The sequence below is a fragment of the Lactuca saligna genome, chromosome 8 (genome assembly GCF_052625555.1).
Source record: "Lactuca saligna cultivar CGN05327 chromosome 8, ASM5262555v1, whole genome shotgun sequence".
NCBI lineage: Eukaryota > Viridiplantae > Streptophyta > Magnoliopsida > Asterales > Asteraceae > Lactuca > Lactuca saligna.
In genome coordinates, this window is record NC_136424.1 from 132929287 (window position 1) to 132950043 (window position 20757).

The 20757-nt window shown below is 32.8% G+C and overlaps 2 protein-coding genes across 2 annotated transcripts in view; one reads left to right on the plus strand and one right to left on the minus strand.

Annotated features, from left to right (window-relative positions):
* LOC145012552 (serine/threonine-protein kinase PBS1-like) overlaps positions 1–20757 on the plus strand; it is a 38276-nt gene that overhangs the window by 12164 nt on the left and 5355 nt on the right. The gene's annotated exons all lie outside the window — the stretch shown is intronic.
* On the minus strand, positions 14597–18778 carry LOC145011949 (uncharacterized). Its single transcript, XM_078970695.1, has 2 exons — positions 18617–18778; positions 14597–15557 (listed from the first exon to the last, which is right to left on the minus strand). The coding sequence occupies exon 2, from the start codon at positions 15513–15515 to the stop codon at positions 14691–14693; it is 825 nt and encodes a 274-aa protein (XP_078826821.1). The 5' UTR covers positions 15516–15557; positions 18617–18778; the 3' UTR covers positions 14597–14690.

The window sequence follows — 20757 nt, forward strand, 5'->3', positions numbered from 1 at the left end:
AATGACCCTTCCTTTGGCAATATAAACATATGGACTCTTTGATAATGGTACACGGGACTATTACAGACTTAGCCTTTTCTCTTTACCATTTGGTCAACCTAGTTGACTATGGTCAATCCCTTTCCTTGGGAAGAGAATGTTTTTTTCTGTATTTCCTGTGTCACTATTATCAATGTCCATCAAGTTTCAGGAAGTTGATCTTAACAAATAGATAAGATCATTAAGGGTCATGTCATAGTCTGTTTCATAGGTGTCCCAAAGGAACTCACTATGTGACTTAGAAAGTGATTGAACCACCAACTTTCTCAAGACTTTGACACCCAACTCTCCCGGCTTGTCAATATGTGACTACATCTCCAAGATGTGACCACACCTAGACCTTCACTTGCCAATAGGGTTCGAGTGACCTTAAACTTTTTAAGAACTTGTGGGGTAGGGAGAATTGAAGGAGGTGGAAGAAGTATGATTTCCATGGAACATCATCTTCATTTAGGAAAGCTTGTTTCAAGAGATTTGGGAAGATCATAAATGTCTAAACCAGACATGTTTTGGGAGATATTCAAGATAGTTGATCTTAAAGTCCTTAATATGACACCCAATATGAAATATTAAGGCTAGGACCCAACAAACTATTTTATAACTTAGAAGAGGTATGCCGTAATCCAAGCTATAAAACAATTTGAAGGTAGGTGAATGATGATTCACCAATTTCCACCAAGATAAACGAAATGTATTATTAGGTTTTAATTGTTTTTGAAACTCCTAGATCTTTTGAGATTCATTGAACTGTTCAATGGCATGTTTCAATCTCGAGTGTGCCCTTCAGATTTTGTGACTGGGATGCCGAGGATCACAAAACAAGGTGTGAAGTAACCATGCAAATTACTTGGCACCCTTAAGTGTTTACCCCTCAATCGATGTGCCGGTTAACCACACACGCTCCATCGATACTATGATAAACATTAAGTTACCCTTTGCCTACCTTGTTAAATACGAGTTAGTGTGCCGGTTAACCACACACAATCCACTAACCAACTTAAACAAAGTGCAAAGTGTAATTTCATGGATTAGCACCTTATTCACATTTTCCTAAGTAACTAAGATTGGGTATTTATAAAAGGTTTAGTTACTTAGTATTTATCATTAATACTTTTAATGAAGGGAGAATTATAGTCCTTGTCCTACCCGTTCGGCTAACGACCCTCCACCAGTCAAGGAAGCGGTGGGTGAGAGTGGAAACCCATTAAACTACCATTTTATAGGCTGTAACCTTATACCCCCCTTATAGACCGGATTTGTGAATGAGGCCTACTAACGGTAAGACTGACTTTACTCTTATACATATATATAAATATTATTAACTTATAATATTATAAAGTATAAGGGTTGAATTTTAACTTTTAAAATTCTAAGGTCTAGTTTGGAATTAAAGTATACATGGGGGGTAACTTTACACATTCCAAAACTTGAGGACAAGTTTTGAAACCTTTCAAAACTCTTTGATTTTTCATAACTTATGAGTTTAATTAAGGTTTAATGAGAAAAAATCAAGTTCCATAACTTGAGGACAAGTTATGGAAGACATTAAATCATTTAATGATGACATTAAAAATAGAGACTCTTCTATTTTCATAACCTATGAGACTTAATGTCACTTTAAAAAAAAACTCTCCACTTTCCATAACTTGAGGACAAGTTATGGAGTTCATAAAAACCATTAAGATCAAATATTCCAATTAACACAATAACCAAATAATTTTTCTATGATCTATATTAAACTCATAAGTAAAGATAATTCACATCAATAATTTTCAAGAAATTAGATAATCATATAAACTAATACAAATCTTGAAACTTTGACAATTATTTTTTGAAGACTCTTAGAGTTCATAACCTAAAGAGTTAATAAATGAGACATTTCACATCCATAACTTATGGAAGTTTCAAAACTCTTAAGATGATAACTTTAAAAAAAACTTTTGAGTTCCAAAATTTTATGACAAAATTTGTAACTCTTTAAAACCACTTAGATCAAACTTAAAAAAAATAAAATAATTATATCATTCTATCTTTTAATAAATTGACCTAGTTCAACTCTTGTAGTAAAGTGACTCAAATTTTACAAATAATTAGTTTTTCATAAAATCAAGTAATTATCATAAAATTTGACAAACTTCATGTTTTTTTTTTCTTTTTTTTCATCAACTTGAAAAAAAATACATTTGCATCAAATATAGTAGAAAACAACCCATGGCTCTGATACCACTGTTGGGTTATGAGCATTCTAACACTCCTAAGTGTACATGCAACCCTAAATACCTTGGATCTATGTTTTCACTAATTATACATGCAAATGGTTTCCAAGGCATTAAACCTATAACTAGCATGCATTTGACAAAAACCATATAATATACTAGTTAGGGAAACATACCTTTTATGTGGCTTGAAGTCTTGATGTATTTGGCCTTAAGAGCTTAGCACCAATAGTATGAAATGCCTCAAATGGAATCACAACACACCTAGAACAAAGGTGGCTCTTGAGAGAGAATTCCATGCACCAAAACACCTCCATATTTCTCTAAGAAAAGAAGTGATGATTTTGGCTATGGAGTAACCTATTTATATGTAGGATTCCAAGGGTCATGGGTATCACCCATAATCCATACCCATGGGTTTTATGATCCATGGTTCATGTGGCCCAACTCTTTAGATCGATCATCGACAATCTCTACCTCTAAAGGGCAATCCAACATACCCGAAGACTCTGTGAACTTCTTGCTAAGCGCAAGGGAAACAAACGATCGAGTAGCACCTGAGTCGAACAACACCTGGACTGGGATATCGTTCCCATGGAACGATCCCGTCACCACATCGGGTGCAGCGCGTGCCTCCTCGGCGGTCAACTGAAATGCCCGACTCGTCACCACGGGAGCCTCTGCCTTGCCCTGCCGGCCATCTGTGATCCGCAGGGTCGCTGGAGCTGGCGCCTTTACCAGCGCTGAAACTATCAACTCGGGGCAATTGGCCTTCTTGTGGCCACTCTGGTTGCAGTGGAAACACAGCAACTCAGACGTCTGAATAACTGCTACCGGAGCAATGCAATCCCTGCTAAAGTGCCCAGACTTGCCGCACTTGTAGCAGCCTGATGATCCCAACCTGCAGCGGCCCGTCCCTGTTGGCCTTTTGGCCCCATATCTGATCCCTTGGGCTTCTTCCCCGAAGCCCCTCCTGGCTGTCCCTCCTCCGCCTTCCGTTTCCGCATGTGCTCCAAATCTATCTCCCTCTCTCTCGCCCTGGCAATCATGGAGTCCAAGGTGGGGCAAGCTGAAAAACTAACGTGCTCCCGGTTATCAGCCCGGAGCATGTCATGATAGCGGGTGCTCCTCATGTCCTCATCGCCCGCATATTGGGGCACCAACAGTGCCCTCTCCCGGAACTTGGCGGTGATCTCCGCCATGGTCTCCGTCATCTGTCTCATGTCCAAAAACTCCTTGGCCAGCTGCTGAAGCTCGCCAGCCGGCGCAAACTCTGCCCTGAACCTGGTCACAAAGTCCGACCAGGTCATAGCCTCGATATCTGAGGCTCCCAAAGAGTCACCCACTAACTCCCACCAATCTCGAGCTCGGTCTCGTAAACACCCTGCTGCATACCTCACCTTTGACCCCTCGGGGCAGAAACTAGTCAACTGTGCAGACTCAATGTCTGCAATCCATCATCTGGTAGCTATGGGGTCCTTCGCCCTATGAAAGTCCGGTGCACCACTGCCCTAAAAGTTCTTGAAGGACAGTGTGCAAGATCCCGACTGGCCAGATGCCATGTCACTCCTGAATGCCTGGAGGCGATCCTCCATCATCTCCAATATCCCCTCCTTGATCGACCCGAAGATAATGGGGGTCGACTCAAGGATACCTCTGGTGATCTCCGACGCGATGAACTCGCGCAGCCTCTCATCTACTGGCTCGGAACCTGATCCCGAACCCGATCCCTCTCCTGAACTGCCAACTGCTGGCCTCGGGTGTAGTACCACCATTCTGAAATACAAAGAAATAACAACTACTAGCGATACTGATACCCCTGGAGGGATGCCACCCACTACAAGTTCCCTGGTCTTATCTTAGCCTTCCTCGGTTCGGGTACGAATCCTCTGCTTTCAGTAGTACGAGCCCATACTAACTTCCACATCTATCCGTACCTTCCCCAAGGACCGCCTCGACTCAACCAGGTCCCTTCCCCTACCGCTGATCACTGCTACTCTTTATCCTAGGCTTACCCTAGGAAACCTCTGACTCCACCCAACCCAATCCTCAGCTGCTGAAGGCCTCTTGGTGATGCCAATTAACTATTACCTGAATACAATCACATGTGATGAGGCTCGGATAATCCTTCGAGTAAGGGACTCATCTCTACAATGGTTAAGACTCAAACAAGAGCTACGCAATAGAGTCAAATCCAGCACTCTTATATTATTCAACCCTGATCACATGTGACTTTAACGTATTCACCTAACAGTTAACTCCCATCACTTCAAATCCCACATAACACAAAGCAAACAACATTTGGACGTAAGAAAAACAATCTCAAGCAACTCTATCCTCGTAGAGAGAACTGAACTAGCACACAATGCTAAACTCGTACTATCAAGAATAACCTAAACAGGCTACCCTACTGCTGTCTACTCAACTCTAGCACGCAACTCTTTCTTATACTGAAGCACATAAATCAGGCACATAAGGCATCACTCCTAGATCCTTAGTCCTATTCTAGCATGATGTTCTACAGAAACTAATAAACATAAATAAACTTGTATGGGTACATTGGGGAATACTTACTTGAGCTCGGCCGGTCGCGCACATCACACACATTGTTCTTTCCTAAAACCCTTTACTTAACCTTTTAGAAAACATTTTCTCTTTCCAAAAATCTTTTAATCCCTCGATTGGAGTTCAAACACCCCCGAAGGTGTGTCCGAATCCCTCAAACCAGGGCTCTGATACCAACTTGTAACGACCCAATTTTCATGTCCAAAAATTTCATTTTTAAAACATTACTTTAGAAAACGTTAATAATTAAAAACATTGTTTGATCAAACCACATCACACCGTAAACCATGTCTAAAATCCAAATCATACAACCAATTAAAATATCAAAGTATAAATCCCAGAGAAATCTAATAGATGCGGAAACCAGTGTGTGTGCATGATGTGCCGCTACCGCGCCAGCTCCTTCCCCTTCGATGAAGAGGTACCTGAAACCAAAACTGTAAACTGTAAGCACAAAACTTAGTGAGTTCCCCCATTGTACCACATACCATATAATCACATAACATACATAAATTGTTAGGCATATCTGGGTGCCCGACCTACCCCTTCGGTCCTTTCGACCGGATATTGCCTAGCATATCTGGGTGCTGGCCTCCCCTTCGGTCCTCTCAACCGGATACTGCCTAGAATATTTGTGTGCTGGCCTCCCCTTCGGTCCTGTTGACCGGATACTACCTAGCATATCTGGGTGCTGGCCTCCCCTTCTGTGCTGTCGACCGGATACTGCCTAGCATATCTGGGTGCTGGCCTCCCCTTCGGTCCTGTCGACCGGATATTGGGGACTAATTCACCCCTCTACTACCACTACCACATAACATGTATTGCATAATCATATTCTATCTAGCATGAGTGGGTATGACTACCCCTTCGGCCCTGTCGACCGGTGATCTTGGGGACTATCTCCCCTACAGCTACTAGCATATACATATCATACTAGCACATAACATATCACGTAATAGCAAGCCTAGATGATATCACAAAGCAATCATCTAAAATACGACTCCTACTGGTGGGCTGACATTGTGGCCTTAGACCCACCACTACTAGAAGGTAACTCACGTCGTAGTAGCTGCTGATTTGTGTGGGAATAGTCTGTCTGCTGCTCCGGAATCCTCCGGCTGTAATTCCCACCAAACACTTAGTCAAATACTGTTAATTGTCCTTTAGGTAAAATGACCATTTTACCCCTGATCATGCCCTAAGTCAAAGTCAGAGTCAACTTTCAGTTGACCCGACTCGCCAAGTTGGCTCACCAACTCGCCGAGTTCCTGTCCAATCGACTGACCTGGATTCTGTTTCTACTCGTCGAGTTAGGCGTTGACTCGATGAGTTCTCCTTCCAAACTGATGTTCAAGTCCTTCATCCTACTCGTCGAGTTGTATGAACAACTCGACGAGTTCATCTTCATCCGATGAAAAATTTATACTGTGACTCTCCGAGTTGTATGAACAACTCGCCGAGTCTGTTCTTGATTCTAAGAAGATTGCCTTGAACTTGCCGAGTCTGGGCATCGACTCGCCGAGTTCCCTTATGGGTGAGTTTTGGCTTCCAACTCACCGAGTCCACCCTGGACTCACTACACAACTCGGCACAACGAAAAAGGGGACAACTCGGAGACTCGCGACTAGACTCGCCGAGTCAGATGAGCGACTCGCCGAGTCTGCTTCATGCAAGAGCCATAAACGCGATTTTGCTCGAATCCAGTGCATGCCATTCATAGATCTGGGTTCCTAGAGCATGAATAACACGTAAAGTTTCCCACTTTACGTGTAAATATCCATCCATGAGGGTTTTAGGGTTCAAAATGCACAAATCTAAGGTCTTCATGCAACATGGGTCAATAAAGGCAGTAGATCTGAGCTCCTGGAGCTCAACCATGCCTAGATCTAGAGGTTACTCAGCTTATTACGAACCCCCAAACATACACAAGCTTGGAAATGGTTCAAGAAAGACTTTAATGGAGCTATAACGGACTATAAGCATGAAAACAAGGGGAAAATCTAGGGATGTCAAAAACCCCCGTGGAACCCCGCTCCTGTGGGATCCTGATCCCGTATGGGACTAAATTTTTGAAAAAAACCGGGAGCGGGGGCAAAATTAAACCCCACTTATTTTCGGGACCGGGAGCGGGAGTTGGTATTCCCGTCCCGTACTCCCGCGGGGCCCCGGTTGTACATTTATGTAAAAAATATATATTTAATATAAAATACATATACAAAATAGATTTTCTAATTTAAATGTAGGTTAGGTTTCACTTTCCCGTTTTCAATTAATAGATATTGAAGAGGTAGTGAATTGATCATATATTTTTGGATATGTAAGTATTTTATATTTGTAATATTGGATTTGTCATATTTTATATTTTTAAGATTGATGGAATTGTCGTTTTGTAATATTGAATTCGTAATGTTGAATTTTTAATTGTTTAGTTTCTAAAAGATTATGTTTTAAACTTTTAAAGTTATTAAAAACAAGCTTTTTAGCCTAACACAAAGTAGTCGTTTAGCAAAAAAAATGAATTTTAAGCGGGGGAACCGGGGGAACGGGGGCGGGACCGGGGGTGATGGAGGTAACCGGGAGCGGGACCGGGGGCTATGTAAACGGGGGAGCCGAGGGCGGGACCGGGAGCGGGGGCAACAATTGATTTCGGGGGCGGGAGCGGGTGCAGCTATTCCCGCTCCCGTTTGGTCCCGTTGACATCCCTAGGAAAACCGAGTCATACCCTTAGGGAACACACTGACATAGCTCAAAGATGCTTGACCTCATCTTCTTCTTCTTGATCTACTATTTTTCCCACTCCAAAACTTCATGAGAGCACACCAAATGCTTCAAACTCACAAAGAACCAACTCTTGAACAAGGTATAGAGCTCTGAGGGTGAGATTGGGGCGGAATGAGAGTTTAAATAGGGTGCAAACCCCTGAAACTTAGGGTTTCATCCAACAGCGGTGACTCGCCGAGTCCAGGTGCTACAATTTCATTTAGGGTCCCGACTTTACTCGGCGAGTCGGACCTATGACTCACCGAGTCCAAGGCTAAAAATGGAAAAAATACTCAAATACGATTTACATACCAGGAACCAGGTGCTACAATTTCATTTACAAAATAAACACAACTTATTAGTATGGAAACTTTACAAGAAAAAGTAGAAGCATTAACTAAATTATTTGCAATATTAGAAATTCCATCCGAAATTCAAGAAAATAATACAGAAATAGAAAATAATTCAGATAATAATGACGCAGAAGTAATATATGATTTTTCATCCGATGATGAAAATCTGTATTCAAATCCATATAGAAATTCACAAAAAAATTTTGGATTAAAACGAAAACAATCATATGTTGAAGATGATTATCAAAGTCAATGTATTTATGGACCACCTTCATTAGAAGAAAATTTTCTATATAGACAATGAATGGTTAAAAATAAACAAAACAAATGAGAAAAAATACATCCACAATACATACCCAAAATCATTTATTTTTCCAACAAATTCAGATATATTCTTTTTATTGACTGTGATCAAAATCTCGAAGCAAAAATTCAAGAATGGAGTAATAAAATGGGAGTGCAAATTCAGTTAACTGAAGAATTAAAAAATTTACACCCAACATATTTTCTTAATTATATCATTCATAAAACACAAGATAATGCATATCGTTTTCTCTCCTCTCTTGATGAAACCGAAACAATGATGATAGCTACTACTGATGCTATGGAAACATATATATATATATATATATATATATATATATATATATATATATATATATATATAGTGAGTTTGGGTACCTAAGTTTATATACCCTTAAGGGTATATTCACTTTTTCCATATATATATATATATATATATATATATATATATATATATATATATATATATATATATATATATATATATTAAGTCGTCTTATTCAGGAATTCATAGGAAAACAAATTGAAGATAAAGTATCACAGGAAGCTTTTCAATTAGAATCGTTATGACATTTAACAAAACTACGAATCTGTAATATGTTTTATCTAGACCCATTTATATGCAAATATTCTGAACATTATTATAATTTAGATTCCACGAAAAAAAAGGTAGCATTAGATATGTTTTATCAAAAATTATCATCGTTAGTAAGTCAAAGTGTAATAAAAGACTTTCAAGAAGCCATACAACAAAATAAAATTGCAAACACTTTACGAGCATGAATAAGTATACTAAAAGCATGGATGCAAAAAAGTTGTTTAGAACAAAAAACAACACAAGATGCAAAAATTGATTTATGTTGTGAAACCCTTTTTAATAAAGTTAATTAATATGGTTGTAAAGATAATAAAAGGCAACGATATAAAAATAAAATCTAGAAAAAACAAACTTATAAACCTAAATATAAACAAGGAGAAAGAAAATATTTTCGAAACAGAAAACAATATAAACAAAAATATCAATCTAAAACAAATTATTGCTCATCGAATAAAAAAGATTGTAAATGTTGGATATGTCAAAAAGACGGACACGAAGCTTATGAATGCCCAAAAAAGACAAAAAAATGAAAAAATAAACAAATCTATTAAAAATTGCATATGATCTAGGATATGAACCTATAGAAGATTTAGATATGGATTCAGACATAGATATTTATGCATATACAACTGATTCTGATTCAGATGCAGATAACTAACCTATGGAGAAAGTATTATTAGAATTAGAACGTAAGGGAAACCTTATATCTAACTCATCCGAAGTATACATTGAAAAAGCACACAGCGGAATGAAAACACCATCAAAAAGCATACAATAATAAAGTATACAATGATATAAATATATCACCAAAGCATACATTGATATGAGTAGTAACTATCATCGTTGTTTCGGTTTCATCAAGAGATGAGAGAAAACGATATGCATTATCTTGTGTTTTATGAATAATATAATTAAGAAAATGTGTTGGGTGTAAATTTCTTAATTCTTTAGTTAACTGAATTTGTACTCCCATTTATTACTCCATTCTTGAATTTTTGCTTCGAGATTTTGATCAAAGTCAATAAAAAGAATATCTGAATTTGTTGGAAAAGTAAATAATTTTGGGTATGTATTGTGGAGGTATTTTTTCTCATTTGTTTTGTTTATTTTTAACCATTCCTTGTCTATATAGAAAATTTTCTTCTAATGAAGGTGGTCCATAAATATATTAACTTTGATAATCATCTTTAACATATGATTGTTTTCGTTTTAATCCAAAATTATTTTGTGAATTTCTATATGGATTTGAATAAAGATTTTCATCATCGGATGAAAAATCATATATTACTTCTGCGTCATTATTATCTGAGTTATTTTCTATTTCTGTATTATTTTCACGAATTTCAGATAGAATTTCTAATGCTGCAAATAATTTAGTTAATGTTTCTACTTTTTTCTTGTAAAGTTTCCATATTAATAAGTTGTGTTTATTTTGTAAATGAAATCTTTAGTTTCTTTTTACTAACGAAGTAGTTACTATTAGTGATCTTTCTATTTTTTGAGACATATTTAACAAATTAATCTCGTTATCTTATCTTCAAGATTTTTTATTTGTTCTTGTTTCCAATTTATACTATTATCTATTATATGTGTTGCTTCAATATTAGATATGCAATTGATTATTAATATCTTAGAGTCTGTTTTTAATTCTAAAAGAAATTTCTTAGACTGTTTCAGTGTTTTACGAAAAAAATTTAGTTCTTGTTTATTAATATTTAAACTTCAAAAACTCATGATTATAATTCTATAAAAACAATAATTTAACTATGTTTTAGATTAAAGTTACGATGAAAATTTATAGTTTTAAAAAGGATAATGATAGTAGAGTTTATTATGACTATTATAATTTTTATGATAATTATGATAAATGATATGCATGAATGTAATAGCATTTATAACGATGCACAATGAATATTTTTTTTCTTATGAACGAATGTATGAATATTCATAATGATAAGAACGAAACTTAGCTCTAATACCAATTTTAAAAACATAACATAATTAATAGAGAAAGTTAGGATAAGATTATACCTGAATGATGCGTCGGGATGGGTTGTTTAAATTATAAGAATGATTATATGGATAATCTTGGGTATGTTTGAATAGGACTCTGTTATTCAGAAATAAAATAACTATTTCAACAGAGGAAGAACTTTGAGATTCAACTCAAGTCTTAGACATTCAAACTTCGCTTGTTTATTTCATACGGGCAAAGGCCCTATTTATAGGCTCAAGGGAGACGGTTACATAATTGAGTTGCAATCGTTTGATTGCAAAATGACATACATATTTACAATATAACCCCCTAGACTATTGAGGGTTATACACTTTATTTTAATTCTACCGACACAATATTTACGTCACATTCTACAGACGAATAATAACGACAAATACAAATAATTCTTCCGACACAATATTTACATTAAAATTATAATCGCTTCCACATTGAAATGGTATGGAATAATGTAGTGTCGGTAGGATGTAACATGAAGTATATAACCTTCCATAGTCTAGGGGGCTATATTGTAAATTATGTGTGTCGTTTTGCAATCAAACGATTGCAACCCAATTATGTAATTGGCTCTCTTGAGCCTATAAATAGGGCCTTCGCCCATATGAAATAAACAAGTTAAGTTTAAGTGTTTAAGACTTGAGTTGATCTCAACGTTCTTCCTCTGTTGAAATAGTTTATCTATTTCTGAATAGCAGAGTTCTATCCAAACATATCCAAGATAATTACCCAACATAAATCATACAATCCATCGTTAATCCATCTCAACGCATCATTCAGGTATAATCTTATCATAATATTCATCTTTCCGTAATGCTGTTAAATTTGGTATCAGAGCTAAGTAACGTTCATATTATTACTTTGCATATTAAATCTTTTGTTCATATGAATATATGCATAAGAAATATCATAAACATAATAATGAATATTCATCTTTTAAAAATATGATTCATATGCAAAATTCATCACCATTATTTAATCCACTTGAAACAATTGTCATAAGAAGGTCTAGTGCAATATACCAAAAAGTCAAATTCATAATGCATCTTTCACAAAAAGGTTTTCAACTCTCCATATTACAAATTTCATATAATCACCCCACTATATTAAAAACTTTATACATAACTTTGAAGAACATTATTATTTTTTTAAGATTTAATTATGAGTTTTGAAAGTTTACATAATAATAAACAAGAATTAATTTTTTTTTCATAAAACACTAAAACAATCTAAAAAATTTCTTTTAGATTTAAAAATAGACTCTAACATATCAGTAATTAATTGTATATCTAATATTGAAGCAATACATATAATAGATAATAGTATAAATTGGAAATAAAAACAAATAAAAAATCTTGAAGAAAAAATAACGAGATTAATCTGTTAAATATGTACCAAGAAATAGAAAATACACCAATCATTATTAATAACGAAGAAAATAAATCTGGATACACTTTTGATGCTCTAATTAATAAAAATAATATTAATAAAGATGGTATAAGAAAATCAAATTTTACACTATCTGAAAAACATAATTTTAGATATAACTCATTAAAAAATTTCTTTTCTAGAAAAAATATTATATATTATGGAAAAATTATAGGAGAAGAACCAATACCTATGGAATCAACTCAAGGAAATATTATTATACCTATATTAAATAAACAACAAATTAGAAACAAACTATCTAATATTAAAGAAATAAATAGAACAAAAATTGATTATATTCATATATTAACTATTCAAATAATTCTAAAAAGTACTTTTAGCGATTTAAACACACCAATAGAATTAGAAATTAGAGATGATCGTATAATTAATAATCAAGAAAGTATTATTGCAAAAGGAAAAGGAAATTTAATTGAAGGAAAAATAAAATTTGATATTAATATACAACTAGGATTAAGTCTAAAAGATAAAAATTTAAGTAATAGTATTACCGTACGATATAAATTATTAAGACAAAATTTTATGTTAAAAGGGAATCATCCATTTACTATTACATATCAAATAAATTATGCATTAACAAATTTTCATCATAGTTTTACGTTTAAAACAGAAGATACAATTTATATAGATAAATTATTTACCCATTTATTATCACTTGAATCACCAAATATGACTAATAATAGAATTTTTAATGAAACTAATTTTCAACCGATAATAACTACTCCGCTAATAAAAAGAAACTAAAATTTTATTTTCTAAAAACTAGTACTAATAAAAATTATTAATATGGAAACTTTACAAGAAAAAGTAGATACATTAACTAAATTATTCGCAGCACTAGAAATTTCATCCGAAATTCAAGAAAATAACACAGATATAGAAAATAATAACGATGCAGAAGTAATATATGATTTTTCATCCGATGGTGAAAATCCTTATTCAAATCCATATAAAGAATCGCAAAATAATTTTGGATTAAAACGAAAACAATCATATGTTGAAGATGATTATCAAAGTCAATATATTTATGGACCACCTTCGTTAGAAGAAAACTTTTTATATAGACAAGGAATGATCAAAAATAAACAAAACAAATGGGAAGAAATACCTCCACAATACATACCTAAACTATTTACTTTTCCAACAAATTCAGATATTCTTTTTATTGATTGTGAGCAAAATCCCGAAGCAAAAATTCAAGAATGGAGTAATAAAATAGGAATTCAAATTCAACTAACTAAAGAATTAAGAAATCTACATCCAAATTTTTTTTCATAATTATATTATACATAAAACACAGGGCAATGCATATCGTTTCCTTTCATCTCTCGATGAAACAGAGACGATGATGATAGCAACCACTGACGTTATGGAAATATTTAAAAATGTATTAAATCGACTTATTCAAGAATTCATAGGAAAACAAATAGAAGAAGCTTTTCAATTAGAATCATTATGACATCTAACTAACTTACGAATTTGTAACATGTGTTATTTAGACCTATTTATATGCGAATATTCTGAACATTATTATAATCTAGATTTTACTAGAAAAAAAGATAGCATTAGACATGTTTTACCAAAAATTACCATCATTAGTAACTCAAAGTGTAATAAAAGATTTCCAAAAAGCATTACAACAAAATAAAATTGCAGATACCTTAGGAGTAAGGATAAATATATTAAAAGCATGGATGCAGAAAAAATGTTTAGAACAAAAAACAACACAAGATGCAAGAATTGATTTATGTTGTGATACATTATCTAATAAAGTTAATCAATATGGTTGTAAAAATAATAAAAAACAAAAATATAGAAAGAAAATTTGGAAAAAACAAACTTATAAACCTAAATATAAACAATATTATAAACAAGGTGAAAGAAAATATTTTCGAGACAGAAAACAATATAAGAAAAAATATCAATCTAACACAAATTACTGTCCATCTAATAAAAAAGATTGTAAATGTTGGATATGTCAAGAAGACGGATACAAAGCCTACGAATGTCCAAAAAGGACTAAAAAAGAAAAAGAAACAAATTTATTAAAAATTGCATATGATCTCGGGTATGAACCTATAGAAGATTCAGGAATAGATTCAGATATAGATATTTATGCATATACAACTGATACTGATTCTAATTCAGTCCTATAAAGAAAGCATTATTGGGTTTAGAACATGAGGGAAACCTCATATCTAACCTATCCAAAGTATACATTTCTAAATCATATATTGGTATGAAAATACCATCCAAAGTAAACAATGATAAAATATATATTGATATGAAAATATCACCAAAGCATACATTGATATGAAAATTATCATATCATCATTTAAAATATTAAAAGCAAACAAAAATCAGCAATCATTCAGGTACCCAAAAGGTGCAAATATTCATTCAGTAGAAATATTGAAATGGAAGCACTCATGAAGCAAGTCAAACACCAATTCAAACAAAAAGAGGAGCAAGAAGCATCGTGAATCAGACAACTTGAAAACTGATTTGGGGCCTGGGCGCTTGGCTACTGGGTAGAAACCCATTAAAGAATGGACATCGTTGTATGAAACGAGGCTTCCCCATAGTTTAGCAAAATTTTGGGTAGTTGGTTTTTTCATAGCTTCGTTTTCTTTGGTTGACGGAATGGCTTCGAGGGCGATTTTAGCATGGAGTTGATTAAGAGATTTTGGGATGGATACATGTTTTTGTGGTGTAAGAAGGACTGTTTTCGAACATTCGACATTATCTCTTATTACGGCTTTGTATGCTTCATTGTATGCGGCTTCTGCTTCGTTTTTTGTTTTGTAGCTTTTATGAATGAAATTTTTTCCAAGAATATACGAATTGGCGATTCCCCAATCTTCGTAGACTCCTTTTTTTTCTCCGTTGAATATCACATACCATTTCTTTATATTTTTATGATCTGCTTGTAGTGGTGGATACTCCTCCTGGTTTGGCGTCATGGTTTGTTTTTCTATTTCGAGTTCTATTTGTGGTTGACTTTCATCGGATGATATTTCTTGAATTTCTTCTTTTGGTTGCTTCATTGTTAAGCTGATGGCTGCTTCTTCTTTAGGTGCTGAATAAGATGATAGAATTTGTATTGTTTGTTGTAGTTGTTCTTTTTCACGTTTGACTACTTCAAGCTGTCTGATTAACGATGCTTCTTGCTCATCTTTTTGTCTAAATTGGTGTTTGACTTGCTTCATGATTGCTTCCATTTCAATATTTCTGCTGAATGAATATTTGCGCCTTTTGGATACCTGAATGATTGCTGATATTTATTTGCTAATAATATTTTAAATGATGATATGAGAATTTTCATATCAATGTATGCTTTGGTGATATTTTCATATCACTGTATACTTTATCATTGTTTACTTTGGATGGTATTTTCATACCAATATATGCTTTAGAAATGTATACTTTGGATAGGTTAAATATGAGGTTTCCCTCATGTTCTAAACCCAATAATGCTTTCTTCATAGGACTGAATCAGAATCAGTACCAGTTGTATATGCATAAATATCTATATCTGAATCTATTCCTGAATCTTCTATAGGTTCATACCCGAGATCATATGCAATTTTTAATAAATTTGTTTCTTTTTCTTTTTTAGTCTTTTTTGGACATTCATAGGTTTTGTGTCCGTCTTCTTGACATATCCAACATTTACAATCTTTTTTATTAGATGGACAGTAATTTGTGTTAGATTGACATTTTTTCTTATATTGTTTTCTGTCTCGAAAATATTTTCTTTCACCTTGTTTATAATGTTGTTTATATTTAGGTTTATAAGTTTGTTTTTTCCAAATTTTCTTTTTATATTTTTGTTTTTTATTATTTTTACAACCATATTGATTAACTTTATTAGATAATGTATCACAGCATAAATCAATTCTTGCATCTTGTATTGTTTTTTGTTCTAAACATTTTTTCTGCATCCATGCTTTTAATATATTTATCCTTGCTCCTAAGGTATCTGCAATTATATTTTGTTGTAATGCTTCTTGGAAATCTTTTATTACACTTTGACTTACTAATGATGGTAATTTTTGGTAAAACATGTCTAATGCTATCTTTTTTCTAATAAAATCTAGATTTTAATAATGTTCAGAATATTCGCATATAAATGGGTCTAAATAACACATGTTACAAATTCGTAAGTTAGTTAGATGTCATAATGATTCTAATTGAAAAGCTTCTTGAGATGTTTTATCTTCTATTTGTTTTCCTATGAATTCTTGAATAAGCCGATTTAATACATTTTTAAATATTTCCATAACGTCATTGGTTGCTATCATCATCGTCTTTGTTTCATCGAGAGATGAAAGAAAACGATATGCATTGCCCTGTGTTTTATGTATAATATAATTAAGAAATTTTTTTTGGATGTAGATTTCTTAATTCTTCAGTTAGTTGAATTTGAATTCCTATTTTATTACTCCATTCTTGAATTTTGCTTCGAGATTTTGCTCACAATCAATAAAAAGAATATCTGAATTTGTTGGAAAAGTAAATAGTTTAGGTATGTATTGTGGAGGTATTTTTTCCCATTTGTTTTGTTTATTTTGGACCATTCCTTGTCTATATAAAAAGTTTTCTTCTAACGAAGGTGGTCCATAAATATATTGACTTTGATAATCATCTTCAACATATGATTGTTTTCGTTTTAATCCAAAATTATTTTGCGATTCTTTATATGGATTTGAATAAGGATTTTCACCATCGGATTAAAAATCATATATTACTTCTGCATCGTTATTATTTTCTATTTCTGTGCTATTTTCTTGAATTTCGGATGGAATTTCTAGTGCTGCGAATAATTTAGTTAATGTATCTACTTTTTCTTGTAAAGTTTCCATATTAATAATTTTTATTAGTACTAGTTTTTAGAAAATAAATTTTTAGTTTCTTTTTATTAGCGGAGTAGTTATTATCGGTTGAAAATTAGTTTCATTAAAAATTCTATTATTAGTCATATTTGGTGATTCAAGTGATAATAAATGGGTAAATAATTTATCTATATAAATTCTATCTTCTGTTTTAAACGTAATACTATGATGAAAATTTGTTAATACATAATTTATTTGATATGTAATAGTAAATTGATGATTCCCTTTTAACATAAAATTTTGTCTTAATAATTTATATCGTACGGTAATACTATTACTTAAATTTTTATCTTTTAGACTTAATCCTAATTGTATATTAATATCAAATTTTATTTTTCCTTCAATTAAATTTCCTTTTCCTTTTGCAATAATATTTTATTGATTATTAATTATACGATCATCTCTAATTTCTAATTCTATTGGTGTGTCTAAATCTCTATAAGTACTTTTTAGAATTATTTGAATAGTTGATATATGAATATAAATGATTTTTGTTCTATCTATTTCTTTAATATTAGATAGTCTGTTTCTAATTTATTGTTTATTTAATATATGTATAATAATATTTTCTTGAGTTGATTCCATAGGTATTGGTTCTTCTACTATAAATTTTCCATAATATATAATATTTTTTCTAGAAAAGAAATTTTTTAATGAGTTACATATAAAATTATGTTTTTCAGATAGTGTAAAATTTGATTTTCTTATACCATCTTTATTAATATTATTTTTATTAATTAGAGCATCAAAAGTGTATCCAGATTCATTTTCTTCGTTATTAATAATGATTGGTGTATTTTCTATTTCTTGGGACATATTTAACATATTAATCTCGTTATTTTTTCTTCAAGATTTTTTATTTGTTTTTGTTTCCAGTTTATACTACTATCTATTATATGTATTGCTTCAATATTAGATATACAATTAATTATTGATATGTTAGAGTCTATTTTTAAATGTAAAAGAATTTTTTTAGATTGTTTTAGTGTTTTATGAAAAAAATTTAATTCTTGTTTATTATTATGTAAACTTTCAAAACTCATAATTAAATCTTAAAAAAAAAATGATAATGCTCTTCAAAGTTATGTATAAAGTTTTTAATATAGTGGGGTGATTATATGAAATTTGTAATATGGAGAGTTGAAAACCTTTTTGTGAAAGATGCATTATGAATTTGACTTTTTGGTATATTGCACTAGACTTTCTTATGACAATTGTTTCAAGTGGATTAAATAATGGTGATGAATTTTGCATATGAATCATATTTTTAAAAGATGAATATTCATTATTATGTTTATGATATTTCTTATGCATATATTCATATGAACAAAAGATTTAATATGCAAAGTAATAATATGAACGTTACTTAGCTCTAATACCAAATTTAACAGCATTACGGAAAGATGAATATTATGATAAGATTATACCTGAATGATGCGTTGAGATGGATTAACGATGGATTGTATGATTTATGTTGGGTAATTATCTTGGATATGTTTGGATAGAACTCTGCTATTCAGAAATAGACAAACTATTTCAACAGAGGAAGAACTTTGAGATCAACTCAAGTCTTTAACACTCAAACTTAACTTGTTTATTTCATATGGGCGAAGACCCTATTTATAGGCTCAAGAGAGCCGATTACATAATTAGGTTGCAATCGTTTGATTGCAAAACGACACACATAATTTACAATATAGCCCCCTAGACTATGGAGGGTTATATACTTTATGTTACATCCTACCGACACTACATTATTCCATATTCTTCTTATAAATACACACAATAATTATATAGCGACAAATAACAAATAATTCAAATGTCTTCAATAATGGCTTTTTATGTCATTGCTTACGTCATTCCTCCCGCCTCCGAAAAAGCAGATATTTTTTTATTCTTGTGTTAGTCTTCCATGAATGGTGTTTCTTCTATATTTTCTTTACAGTGACTGCATTTATGACGTGGTGCATGCATGATGTGTTTACAAAGTTGTTTCTTTAGATCAGCGGGTAATTCAGCTAGATGATGAGAAAATTTTTCGAATGGTTGTTCGAAAGTTTCAATTGCTTTTAATGCTTCCGGTGTGATTTCATTGTCTGTTAGGGAGTATATAACGAAATTTTTACTTGCATAATTTACTCTGATCCCCCCCCCCCCCCCCATCCCATTTTAGTATAACCATGGACTTACACAAAAACAATTTAACAAACCAAAACTTGCATATAAATGAAAATGTCGAATCGATTGAATTTTCATATTATTAGTTTGCACGTTTCAAATATTCAAGAATCGAGGTGTCCTAAGGATTAAACCCGCCAACCCATTTGAATACTTTATAAAATACATACAAGCTTACAATTCTTAGCTAGTTTAAATAACCTGATACTATTATTAAGTTGTGTGTCCTAATCCTCTCATGAATGTATAAAGGCCATGTCCACAATGTTTTGAAGCGTAGCTACACTTCACAATCAAATAGGTAATTCCTTTATATCATGTACTTATAAAACACATTTTCAAAGGAATTATTAAGAAGTTAAACTTTTGCCTTACTTACTGTAGTACCGAACACATATCTGAGATGATTCATTATGAGTTCCAATCTATAAGTGTGAGCTTTCCACATTGTATTAGAAGGGAATTGAATGTCTCATCATTATAGAATTAAATGGACCTTAAACTCCTCCCAATAACAAACTTGTGCAATAAGTCTCTTGCTAGACTTTTAGTCAAATGATCTATTAAGTTCTATTGCACTCTCACAAATAAAACCGAAACTACATCATTCATGATTAATTCTCTAATCATATTATGTCTAACATCCAAGTGTCTAGACTTGCCATTATACACTTGGTTATATGGATTATCCAAGGTAGCAGCACTATCACAATGGATAGAAATATTTGCAATCGGTTTTAGCCATAATGGAATTTCATGAATAAAAAATTCTCAACACTCTTCTTCTTTACCAGCAACACCTAACACAACAAATTCAGATTCCATTATAGAGATCATAATTCAAGTTTGCTTATTGGAAATCCAAGAGATGGCTCCTCCCCCAAGTAAGAATACACAAACACTTGTTTTTGAATGATCCTCTAAGTATGAAATCCAAATTTCATTTGAATACCCTTCTAGGACCGAAGAATATCCCAAGTAACATAAACCATAATCATCAATTCCTTTGAGATACTTAAACACTCTTGGAATCACATGCCAATGTTGAGTACTAGAATTACTAGTTTATCTACTCAATCTTCTCACTGCATATGCAATATCAGGTCTGGTGCTTGTTATTGCATACATCAAGCTCCCAATAGCCTTTAAGTATTCCAATTATGAAATAGGCTTGCTGGTATTAGCATCAATTTCACACTAGGATCCATATGAGTACTCATTGGAGAACAATCACCAAAGTTAAACTTATTGAGAATTTTCTCAATATAATGTTATTGTGTCATAACAATCCCTTTGTTCGTCTGTTTGATCCTTATCCCAAGGATTACATTAACCTCCTCCATGCCCTTCATGGAAAACTTAAATTCCAACAATTTCTTTGTGTCATGTA

What these genes read in the sequence shown, in the direction of transcription:
- LOC145011949 (XM_078970695.1), bottom strand. Translation starts at nt 15,515, where the DNA reads ATGGAAGCAATCATGAAGCAAGTCAAACACCAATTTAGACAAAAAGAT.